At 40.0% G+C, this 12,924-nt stretch overlaps 1 protein-coding gene across 6 annotated transcripts in view; it reads right to left on the minus strand.

The window, feature by feature from the left end:
- The window catches only part of MIA2 (MIA SH3 domain ER export factor 2), a 51,352-nt gene that overhangs the window by 20,307 nt on the left and 18,121 nt on the right, over positions 1-12,924 (minus strand). For all 6 annotated transcript variants that reach the window (XM_079971772.1, XM_079971773.1, XM_079971771.1 and 3 more), the window contains 8 exons: positions 9,184-9,315; positions 7,017-7,038; positions 6,831-6,919; positions 5,778-5,849; positions 4,792-4,902; positions 3,063-3,134; positions 2,009-2,113; positions 712-834 (listed from right to left, as the gene is read on the minus strand). In XM_079971772.1, the coding sequence (XP_079827898.1) occupies positions 712-834; positions 2,009-2,113; positions 3,063-3,134; positions 4,792-4,902; positions 5,778-5,849; positions 6,831-6,919; positions 7,017-7,038; positions 9,184-9,315 (726 nt within the window). The remainder of the gene's footprint in view (positions 1-711; positions 835-2,008; positions 2,114-3,062; positions 3,135-4,791; positions 4,903-5,777; positions 5,850-6,830; positions 6,920-7,016; positions 7,039-9,183; positions 9,316-12,924) is intronic.

The following is a 12,924-nucleotide window of genomic DNA, read 5'->3' on the forward strand; positions in this document are numbered from 1 at the left end:
CCAAGAAGCTTAAGCAGATAACCCTACAGCTCAGCCAATTAAAAAGGGCTTAGCAATTTGCCAAACATACCAGTCTACCATGCTCCCTCCTAGAGCTTTGCACCAGTGACTCCCATAGGAATCAATGAAGCTACAAGGCAACCAGTTCCAAGCAGTGTTATCAATGCCTGAGGGAAGCATGTGTATCTCTCCAAATATTCCCAAAGGGAGGAGTGCAAACTGTTGTTGAGTGGCAGGATTTTGAAGCACACCAAGCAATACTTTGAGGGGGGGTGGAGGGAGGGAATTATATACATAATAAAATTGGTTCTCTTGCAACTCCTGGAATTTCCCCTTTCTTTCTCTCTCTTTCTCCCCTAGAATTCAAGAACCCTTCCTGCTGTTTTAAAATGTGATGCAGTCTTTCCACGATAAGAGCCCCAAAATAAATAACAAATTTCCTCCTGTGTGCCAGGTGACATTAGGCATGCACAGAATTCACACATGTCCATATGAATAAAGTAAAGCAAGAGCTGCACCCAGCATGTAGTGGTTAAAATGTCAGACTAAGACCTGGGAAACCAGGTTTCAAACCTCCATTCAGTTATGAAAGTCACCTTGGGCTGGTCCCTGCCTTTCAGCCTAATCTACTTCACAGGGTTGTTATAGGAGAACCATCCTTTGAGAAAAAAAGTTGGAATATAAATATAATAAATAAATCTTTAATTTTACCTTGACTTGACTTTCTTTGTTTTTAAGAGTCTCCTCCATACCCGCTTTTGAGGTTTCTAACATTTTTGCTTGTTCATTTAACTCACTTAATTGTTCACTCTGTCCTTCTGCTTCTTTTAAGAGCTGGAAACAAAAGTTAGAAAGTTCAGTATTTAATTTATACCAACCAGTTATTAGAATTTCATAATATTTAATTCTAAAAGGTCTGGCCTAAGTTCTTAACATTACATACAGCAAAATTCATTGAGCTGAATATTTTGTATTTTAACTGACATTTCATATGTTCTAATTTTTGACAGCTGTTCTTTTGCTATACATGAAATCTAAAATCATGTTTATTGAACTTTTTCTCTTTTAAAAAAGCACGGGAATATATAAGGTTGCATCCAATTGTGTCTTGCACACTAATAAAAGACTTTTGATCCAACAGAACCTTCCATCAGTGGAACAGGAAGGGAGGCAATTTTTCAAACCTGCCCTGCGAAATCTGCTTCAGAGCGGTTGGGTGGTGGGAAGCCCTTAGAATAGTGTAAGAGGGCAGAAGGGGTCTGCAGGGAGGAAGGGAAATCAGCAAAACTGCCTTCCTTCCTATTCTGCTAATGGAAGGCTCTACTGGAGCAAAGAACTTCCCATCAGCTTGAGAGTCACAACATGATATAACCCAGAATGTTCTGGCCAATATAGAGCTAGAGATTTAAAGTATAAAACCTGACTACGTGGAACAAGTCCAGCTTTCATGTTACCAGAACACAACCCAAGCCTATGATTAATCATCCCCAAGCTGGAAATATGAGGTGAATCCAATCTGCAGTGAGACAAGTATTAAAAGCTGACTGAGATAGTAGCTCAGAAATACTGTCCTTGCATTGTCCCAGGCACATCAATCTAGAAAAGCCTCTACAGAAAAGACAAAGAGAACGAAGAGAGTTCTGAAGGAAACACACCCTCTAAGACCAAAGAGCATCCAACCACTCTGATGCCAAGGAAGCAATTGAACCACACACACACACACACACACACACACACACATATCGCCAAAAGGCCTGTGTCTTAATAAATGCACTGAAATACCAAGCAGCTCGGAACATCAAACCACTCATAGAAGTTGCAACTGGTTTACCCCATGGAAGGCAAAGTCACAAAAATTATAGCTGTCTGTGGACTATCACACTTTCCCTCCAACTTTCATTAAACTACATAATAATTTAAACAATATTAAGAATATAAATTATTCTAAAGTGAGGATACACTGTTCCTAAAAGGCACTCTATAAAACTACACAGTGTAAATAATATACCTGTTTCTCACTTTCATGAAGTTGGTTGTTTTCAGCTATTGCATCTTGGACAGATGTTTTCAGTCTCTCTCTGTTGATCTCATATACTTTTAATGTGGACTTGGCCTAAGTGAAATAAAGCACAGTGAAGCTGCTAATATAAGTATATACAAAAATACAGAGAATCGCATTTACATTTTTTGTTATTTCTATCAATTCCTTTAGGTATTAGCCTAGTTACAATCCAATCCTAATACCATATCATAAAATTATGTTCCACTGAGTGATACTCACTAAGATATACTGTGGATGAGGGCACAGCGATATATAACTATTTCCATAGAACCCACCTTTCCCCTGCCAAACACACGATGCTCTCCAAAATAAACAACAGGTACAAACCTTTCTGCTCATCTTGCAATCCTGTGAATCTGGGGCATAGATGCATGCAATCCCAGCATCCCACCTTCAGCAGCAGTAAATTATATATATCATAGGCATGTGATCTGTGCACCAAAAACCTCTCAATGGTCTGGGGTTCTAAAGCTGTGAGCCATTCATTAACTCTGCATGCTGATTTTTGAAAGATATTTTAATGAAAAATAAAATAAGCAAGCAGGGCTTTCTCCACTGACTAATATGACAATACACAGTTCCACCTGTCAAACAGCACTAGTGACGCTGTGTGTACACCCTGTGTTCTAAGTGACAACAATGGAACCTGGTTGCCAATGGCACAGCAGCAGCTTGTGGACGTCCCCCCCGCCCTGCCCCACATTGACATCACTGATGCATAACTGCTCTGGATAACTTTGGCTTAAATTATTTGCAATGTTGAAATAAATAAAAAGTCCTGAATTCTCCTCTCAGAATGCCAAATTACAGCAGAAAAAGGCAAACCACCTTTAATGGCAAGCCAAGAGGAATTCAATTTGTTTACAAGAAAGAAATGTCTAAACAGAGCAGACATAAAGAACTTGTGTTCAAGACTAATGAAAAATGTTGACAGTGAGGTCCAAGATTTTGCTGTGGTGCATGATGAAACATTTACATTAATATCTCAAGATTGGCTTACTTCAGCTACTTGCATTTGAATAGACTTTGCTTCATTTTCTAAGGATTCCATTCTTCTCCGTATTTCAATCAACTACAAAGACAGTAAAATAAATTTATATAAAACACTCTGGTTGATATTGCCTTGTCAAAACAACTGTGAACAAACACTGTATTGAATTAAGATTTAAATACTGTATTTCTCAAGGGATCACCTGCAACCATTTTATTTTCAGCTCTCATTGATAGGATAGTATATAGATTGCAATAAAATATAAGTGACACTCTTTGACTTAATCCAGCCAGGCTGCAAAGAAAGAATTGGGAGTGCATTCTAAGTGTTGTCACAATTCTTTCTTTGAAATTGACAAGTGCACAGCCCCTCCCATTTGTCAAAGGGCCCATGTGGCTATTGGGGCATTTCCCCACCCCTGTTATAAAAGATGCTTTAGAAAGTTGATCAAATAACTTCTAAAAGTCAACTGATTCTATCTACTGTGCCCCAAAGGCAAATGTCTCATTCTCTATGAAGGTATTCTACGCACATTAGTCAAGAAAACATTCAATTCTATTAGCTTTGTGATAATGTTTTCATTCTGAAAGATCTTCCTACTCTTATACATTCATCTAAACAAACAACACTGTAACATGGAAACAGGAAGCCCAATTAACTGTAGTCCACGTATGATTCTCACAGAATGCTGAATACATGGGAGAAAAGTCCCACTGAATTCAACTGGACTTTTTCCGATGTTCAGGAATTAGGTAAAGGGACCCCTGACCATTAGGTCCAGTCGTGACCGACTCTGGGGTTGCGGCGCTCATCTCGCTTTATTGGCCAAGGGAGCCGGCGTACAGCTTCCGGGTCATGTGTCCAGCATGACTAAGCCGCTTCTGGCGAACCAGAGCAGAGCACGGAAACGCCGTTTACCTTCCTGCCGGAGCGGTACCTATTTATCTACTTGCACTTTGACGTGCTTTCAAACTGCTAGGTTGGCAGGAGCAGGGATCAGCAACGGGAGCTCACCCCGTTGCAGGGATTCAAACCGCTGACCTTCTGATCAGCAAGTCCTAGGCTCTGTGGTTTAACCCACAGCGTCACCCGCATCCCTGTTCAGGAATTAGCTACAGTTAATTAAAATGGCAATAAATCATCCTTGGATGAGCAAAACACACACAGAGAGTAAGATGCAGACATAGAGTTAGCCGCACTTCAAGAACCAACATGGGGTTCAGGGGTTGCAAATATGGTGGTACATGTGCCCTCTACGGTCTTCCTTGGAACCCACAGGGCTCCCTCCCCGCTGCTGAAATTAGGCTTGAAAGAAGCATTCTATTGCAGCCAAAAGAATAGGCTGCAGTGTGCACTTGTTTGCAATGTGATGCCAACTGCAGTTTCTCTGGTTTACAAATGTGTCCTTGGAACCAAAAATGTTGGCAACCCTTGCTGTACATAATTAAATTCAAACAGTGCTGCCTCCAGGACACACTGAAAAAATGTGGATCAGTCTGATAAAGAAACAATACATTTAACATATTTGGAATATGAAGTACAAAGTGTTTCTGATCAAAAGCCACAGGAGCAATTGACCTTCAATGACTTAATGTTATTCTTAAAAAAAAAAAAAGCAAATAGAGAGGAGATGAGGACAGGATATTCTAATTTTAATGCAGATGAATTACACTATCTGATTTCTCTTTGAAGGCCAAACTTTCTGCCTGAGAAAAACTGCTTTGAAGAAAAGACATACCAAGTCATCCTGTTCTGATCGTTTGGACTTCTCTTCTTTAAGTTCTTTTTCTAAACATTCTATGTCACTCTTGAGTGCAGAGTTCGAGCTGCTCAGTTCTTCATATGCTGCCTAAAATAATCAAGTTTTGAAAGATAACATGAAGACATTTATAAGAAGATTAATCGAGAATTAAGTAGTAGCTACTGAGCACTTTTAACTTTCATTATGTATTGTAGAAACAATAAGAGCAGCTCCACAGACCAGGCTACATTGGATGTATTCATTATACTTAAGTTTAATGCACTAAAAATTAAATGCCTAGGTCAAGGATGTACAAAATCAAATTATTCAACCTGCATAAATCATGCAAATCAAAGTTAGCACAATCTACTTCATTTTACATACTTGATTCTACTTCTGCCAGCCTTGCATGGATAAAAGAGCCTATGCAGAGTATGACATCCCCCATTTCCTACATTTTGTTGAGCTTATCTGCACAGATAGGGTTAAAAGCCTTTAAAAATGAAATGTGAGATTACAAAAATTCCAGATTCTGCTCTTATACAGTAAAATCCTAACTTAATGCCTTGTGACTGAACACAATAGCCAACAAAAAGCAGTGAGTTAGTCATAAACAACAACAAAAAACCTACCTAGTGATGCAGTTCAATGCTTACATATTTGAAAGTGAGCCCCACTTACTTACACAGTTGGAATTCTGAACAAACATGCACAGGATCAGGTGGTAAAGAATATTCTAGTTTATAAAATATATTTTACAGATGTTCATTCATTTATGTTCCTTAAAATGTGGAATTATGATGAAGATGATTAGCAGGATTAAAAACTGTATTATTTTTGAATGTGTAACCTTTATTCTTTTTCTTACATTGATTCCTTTTTGTTGTTGTTTTTAAGCCAAATAGAGGCTTATATTAAAATATGAAGTTGGTATATAAATAAACTGAATATTATACAAGTACTTTTCCCAGTTCAACTTTTACCTTCATGCTTGATGTACTGGCTAACCCTTGCAGAAGACTGGCATCTTTTAGGGAGTTTTCTAACTCTTCATACTAAAATGAAAATCCCATGTTAGAATTAAAATAAAGGAAATCAGACAACTATGGCTGTGCTCCTCAAACTCCTCTGCTAGCAAAAGCTCCACACATTTCAGCTTTATAATTATCAGACTTGTCAAGAACTAGGCTAAACAGGGTGTTCCAAATAGTAGTACAGGAGCCCAGAGAGGGACAATTCCTAGCAGAATTTTCAGGAAAACAAGGTTCTGTAAGCCAGGGGTTCCCAAACAGCAGGGCATGGACCATCAGTGGTCCATGAGCTTCACTCAGGTGGTCTGTGACATGTCTATAAAAAATCAATTTAAAACCCTACAGCACCTAGCACAGTGCATTACCATTGCTACTACAGACAGAAAAATGATTAAGTAGCCTGCCAAGATACTCTGCAATTTTTAAGTGGTCCATGGCAGGAAGAAGTTTGGGGAGCACTGCTCTATGACCTGGTACCAATGAAATCTTCCCTCTTAGCATGGTTATCACCCTTTTGCTGTGGGTGACCTAGGCATCTTTGCACATTATAGCATTTCTATTGCAGGCATATTGCATGGTTGTTTCAGAACAAGCCTGGATATTAAGTGAGTTTCCACTATGGCTCACTATCTTGGCTTGTTCCATAACCGTTAGCCATATTTTCCTGGTTCAGACTACACAGGAAACTTGGTTAAAAGTAAGCTTTCTGGTTGGTTGGTTGGTTTCCTCACTCATACAAAGGAAGGAAAAATACTCGTTCATCATCTGAATGCAGCTCCTATGTAATGAGGTTGTGCAAGTGCATTGAAATAAGAAATGGTAATTGAAGGGAAATGAAGGGGGAAAACTTCCAGGTACACACACATTCATTAAGCCAAATCGATACAAAACAAAACAAAACAAAACAAAACAAAATATGGAACTCTATATTCTAGTATTTTAAAAATCTGGGCAGAAGCAATAACTCTAAGCATTTACGCTTTGAAGGGAAACAATAACCATTACCTCTTTTTTGCAGAGACTGAGTTTTTCCAGTACTTTACATTTGTCTTCAACTAGTTCAGCAACTTTACTGGCAAGCTGTTTCTCTCTTCCTAAAAAGAGGAAGAGCTATATGTGGTAACCTTTAACGGAGAGAAAACGGTTTCAACTGCAGCTAAACTCAACTCACAGACAAAAATTTGAACTTACCTACATAAAGTCTACTTCTAATCTGCAAAAGAAGAGCAAATATTGCAGTTTGTTTACAGCATAGATGGGATTGAGGCTCAGTTTTCAATATTAAGGGAAACTTAGAGTAGCATAGTCAACAAAGTAGATTTCCAGTGCCAGAGCAAACTTAACATCAGGGCTCTCTTAAAATCAATTAAAAGATCAAAAATAGGCAAGCAACTTGCAGAATCACACACTTCCTCCCCACACTTCCCCTTTAATCACAGTTAAATGATACATCACAATATTAACAACGGTTAAAGCTAACCTCATTCGCCACCTAAACAGGATTCTCAGAATATGGAGCTAGTTCATAATTCTGCATGGGGAACTTAATTAGCCTTAACAGACTGCTAATGTTACTGCAGTCGTGTATCTTAACTGGGGATAAACAAGACTGCTCTCAGGAAGGAGCATGCAATCACATAGGCTATTTGTATCTCAGTGTATACACAGCTGGCCCTTTTCTCAACATGAAAGTTAGCTCACCTGCCAACTCGCACAAGCAATAGCATTAAAAATGCCAAAAGGCAAAACTACAAAGCAAAAAATAACAAAACTGCAAAAGTAAAGGACCTACTAGAGTTGAGTGTTTATGTGGCACTTAAGTAGTTTAGCACTCTACGGATGCAACATTCTCCACCTTTCACTACCACAGAAAGAATGTAGTTGGTGAAGGGAGCTGTGGACTCAGAAAGGTTGAAAACCTCTGCCACAATCCATTCCCCATCATTATGTCTGCCAATGACTCAAAGTAACAAACAGCTTGTGAATGGAGTGGACCCTTTGCACAACTCTGACATGCAAATGCTTCCCACTCCATTCTTTCTGCACTTCATGCAAAAAAGTAGTATAGTGGTACCTCGGGTTACAAACGCTTCGGGTTACAAACACTGCTAACCCAGAAGTAGTACCTCAGGTTGAGGACTTTGCCCCAGGATGAGAACGAAAATCGTGCGCCGGTGGTGCGCCAGCAGCGGGAGGCCCCATTAGCAAAAGCACGCCTCAGGTTAAAAACAGTTTCGGGTTAAGAACAGACCAAATTAAGTTTGTAACCCGAGGTACCACTGTACTGTGGTAATCAGTCACTGCCTGTGAAATAGTACAGGAAGACTATTGTCTTAGATCTAAAAGCTTTTTAAAAATCAATCTAGATTGAATGGATGTGGAACTTCAGAACGCAATAATGTAGTCACAAAATAAAGTTATTCCTAATTTAATAGATTCAAATGTTGTTTCATCATCTTGCTGATGAAAAATACACACAAAATCTCATGCAAATTAAAGTTTCAATAATGTTTCTTCAAGCTACAAGGAAACTTCAGAGCAATATACTAATATCTTTAAAAAGATGGGAGTCAGGGAGAGGCCGAATGGACAAAAATAAAGAATTAGATAGTTACATCATCAGGGACAGCGGTTTGCACTACTGAGTATAATTTATTAATTCTTCAAAAATTATTCTGAAACTGTAACCTATATAGTCTTGAATATTTCAAAGAAAGCCAATTTATTAAAACTGAAATAAATATAAACTATTAAAATAAATGCAACTGAACATGGAGATGGATTTTGTTTAATTTGCTTTTCTGACACCAAGTTGAAATATTAAGTTGCCAAAATACAGACAAGTATTTACCGTATTTTTCGCTCTATAACACGCACCAGACCATAACACGCACGTAGTTTTTAGAGGAGGAAAACAAGAAAAAAAATATTCTAAACGAAATAGTGGATATATGATTTTTGTGGTTCATGCTGTGGCCACAGACATGTGATCTGACAGTGAGTTTGGAGTAGCCCAATGCAAAAATCCTGAGGATCCATGTGGATCCATGCTTTGTAACCATGGAGGAGGGAAGGAAGGGGAACCATGGATCCTCTGCTCAAGACTGCAGCAGATCCCCCCCGCCACCCGCAGGCATTCGCTCCATAACACGCACAGACATTTCCCCTTACTTTCTAGGAGGAAAAAAGTGAGTGTTATGGTGCAAAAAATACGGTAATTCTACAGCTAAAATCCAAAGCCACATCACAGGAGAAGTCTGGAAGAATGTTACATAGGATTCACAAAATACAAATGAATATTTTAAAAGCAATCCAACAAGTTTGATAAAACTTTGTATAACTCATACTGAATACTTACTGACTGGTAACTCCTACACATCAGAAGTAAGATAGTAAAAACGGCAACAACTACACCACAAATCACCATTTCCCATGGAAAGCCATAAAGATCTGGACCTGGTTTCATATTTTCAGGCAACGATGCAAGAACCTTAAAACAAAAACGAACAAAACAAGCTTTTCCCCCAACAATTAAGAGCAAGGTGTTAACATAAACTGTGTATATTTGATCAGGCTAATTCAGCATTATTTCAAAACACAATTGATAAAACATTTTTGCAAGACAGAAATCAATACAATAGAAAAGTTGAAAGGGGGAAAGAGAAGAATGTCTCATCATAAGCAAACTCCACAGTTTAGTGCTTCAGTCTTTTATGTTTACTTTTTTAGAACTGATATAGATACTTATCAGAAGCCCTGTATTTAAACTGGAGATTTCATTTATTTAAAAGTATGTTCAACAGAAGATAAGAGTTATGGTATGTTCTTGATAGTATTGTATGCACACTTCTAAATAAGACGGATAGTGTGCTATCCAATGTTTGCTTACATAGGGTTGCTTTTTTTAGGAAACCCCAAAAGTTGATGCTCATAAAGGATGGGAAAATTATTAATAGAACTATGAACACTTGTTAGCAAGAGAACTAGCTTACAGTGCCTCTCTCCATATAGGACAAAACTGCTAACAGCAAATGACAGAAAACAGACTTATAATATAAGGCAGTGTCAAAGATTTGGTTGCCTAGATGAAATCAATATATGAAACAAAGACCTTGCTTCCGCACACTGCTTCTTAGTTCCATCTCACTGTCCTTCTAGAATTGCCAAATCACAATGTTGCAGTGACAGCAGGAGCTACAACTTGCAGAGCTCCCTTTACATAAAATTCTTAAAAGGAATAATAGCCCTGTCAGACTCTATAGACTAGGAATAGAGAACCTGTGGCCCTCCAGTTTTCATGTACTCCCAACTTTATCATCCTTGACCATTGACCATGCTAGCCTGATCAACATCCGAAGGGCCCCAGGTTCCTCATCCCTGATCTAAATTCTAAGGTATTTATATAGCCAGTGACTTTTTGGAACACAGTACCTATCCCTTCAAATCTCCATCATTTTTCTAATTCCTTCCTATTTTCCATCCCATGTGAATTTTTCTTTGACTCCATTTCTTCATGTCTCCATAATCACGTTTCATCAGATTCCTGCTTTTCAGGCTACTGCCTACAGTGTCACACTTTCCCTTTAGATACCCCACCTTTTGGCCAATCCTCTTAGAACTCAACTTACAGGCCATTCTGACATTATGCATTGTGATTTCTTCAGAGCCTCCTTCTGCTTTTTTGTTATTTAGCTCACCCGCCACGTATACACTTTTTTCTCAGTCTATTAACTGCACTCTACCCTTAAATTTCCAGAAGGATTAGACTGTTATAGCAAAAACAACAAAATATGGCATAAACTTTCACATCTCATGAAGTGCACTATGGCCCATGAAAGGTTATGCCCAGTAAAGGAAAAGGGCAGAAGTGTCACAAGACTCTTTATCATAACTCTATCACTCAGCCACCTTATTTCTGGGATCCTTGAATCTTAGCTTTACTATCACCACATCTACAGCTGCCCTGCAAAACTGTGCACCTGCATTTTAAACCCAGCCAAGCAGGCAATTTCCCCTACTCTCATTTTGATCCCTCAAACACTGGACTGTTCATGAACATTTTATGGCCTCACACCAGCTTGACTAATCTGTATCAGAAACTTCACTACCACATACATAATGCAGAGCAGATCTTTCCATGCTATTCTTCCATCTTCAACACAAGATGAGGGCTTCTAAACCAAACTGGGCTCTTGAGCAATCCTTGGTTCAGAATTGGCTGTTCTTGTATTGACATGGTAGCCTATTCATTTCTCCGACATGAGAAGCCATTTATCAGTTTCCCTTCTCAACTTTTTATTTCACAGCCTAAACCAGTAAAAGCAGATGTTCAAAACTATGACTTGCCATATTAACACTCTGAGAAAACGTAGCTATGATTTACACAACTATTTTTCATATGAATATATTCCTCCTCCACCACCCCGCCCCATGATTTTGGTGTGGCATCCAGTCTTGTGAATGTTCCCTAAAGTTCCTTGAACTCATCATGTCCTGGAAAACTTTTGAAAAACAGACTGAGTTAAGACGCAAGGAGTTTATTTATCTTCATCTGCCTTTCTTCCATCATGTAGCTCCCAGGCAGTCGTGCATCCAGTTGGCATCAAGGCTTTTGAAGAAACATGCACAAGACTGAACAACACATCAAAATATAAAAAGAGAACATACATACAGAGAGAGAAAACAACTTGTGGTGAATTTATAAAGTGAAAAACCATGGTTGTCTGAATGACTGTTACGTACACAACATACAAACCCAGTATTACCAATATATCAAATCAGTTTGTTATTACTGCAAGTAATACTACAACATTCTTTTGTGCGCAATTGCGTTACAATCCGAGTATGGCAAAGATGTGGCCTTCCAGATGTTGCTGGACTACAACTTGGGTAATCACTGGACACAACAGCTGGGCTGATGATAGTTGGATTCCAACAGCATCTGGAGGGCCACAGTTTCCCCATCCCTGCTTCAATTATTTCATTCTGACGACAAACTTACTGTATGAGATAGGTTATTGAACTGTCTAACATCACTCTTTTCTATGGTCAAATGGAACCTAGCTCTTGAACTTGGGCATCACCATCTCAGACACAACACTATGAACTGATCCACACATGCAAGTCTCATCACACAATAGCTGGCATGAATTGCTTCTACCAAAAAACATAGTATTTGAGGCTGGTTTGATCCAAGGTACCTGATTTATAATGGTTGCTACATAGAGGCAAATCAAAGACTGACAAATATGCACATGTGAATTCAACCTAAAGTATTCTTACAGAAGCAAATAGGATACAAGAGAGAGGAACAGACTACATTAGAGAGCCACTTTGAGTTTTACAGCAGACACCTCTTTCCTTCTTCCAGACAGAGACCCGCCTATCCCTTTAACAAACGGGTGACAGACAAAATACAGCTTTGAAACTAAACTGAAGCAATGAGAAAGCTCCACCTGAATGTCAGCCTCTCACAGCTCTTAACAGCACAGGAACCCTATCAGAAAAAAGGTGGCATTGACTACTTGGCTTAAGTCAATGGTTGCATTCCTACCACCATCTACCCACGGTACACAGACACCTGTGAAACGTTATGCCAGCCTGGAGGCATTTTGTCATTAAAGGGCATCATCTGAGCCTGGACTTTGTCCTAGAAAGGGCTTTTAATAACCAGGACCGCTTGAAGCAACACGGCCGTGCCTCTGAGCATGTGCAGGGCGCAGTCCCCCCGCCTCTTGAGTACCGCAGCCTTGACGGGCGTGCCAATGAGATGGGCGCAACGTGTGTGGGGGGGGGGGTAGGCTTTGGACCCCCCTCTCTCGTCACAAGGCAAGCAAAGGCGGCATCCCAGCCGGGGGCAACGCAGAGCCGCAGAGCCCCGGCAAAGGCCGACGACTCCACGCCCCCGCCGGCGCCCTGCCCTTCCCCGCACTCACGCTCTCCAAGGCCAGCCCGCAGTAGCGCCGAGCGCCGTCCCGCCAAGCCAGCCCGAGGCCTCCGGCCACGGCCTCCACGGCGTCCTCCGGGCTGCCCCCCGCAACGGCGGCGTCGCTGGCAGCAGCCATCTTTGCTGCAGCAACTGCGGCTCGGCTCAGGGCGG

The sequence above is a fragment of the Podarcis cretensis genome (genome assembly GCF_951804945.1).
Source record: "Podarcis cretensis genome assembly, chromosome: 1".
In the NCBI taxonomy this organism is placed as follows: Eukaryota; Metazoa; Chordata; class Lepidosauria; order Squamata; family Lacertidae; genus Podarcis; species Podarcis cretensis.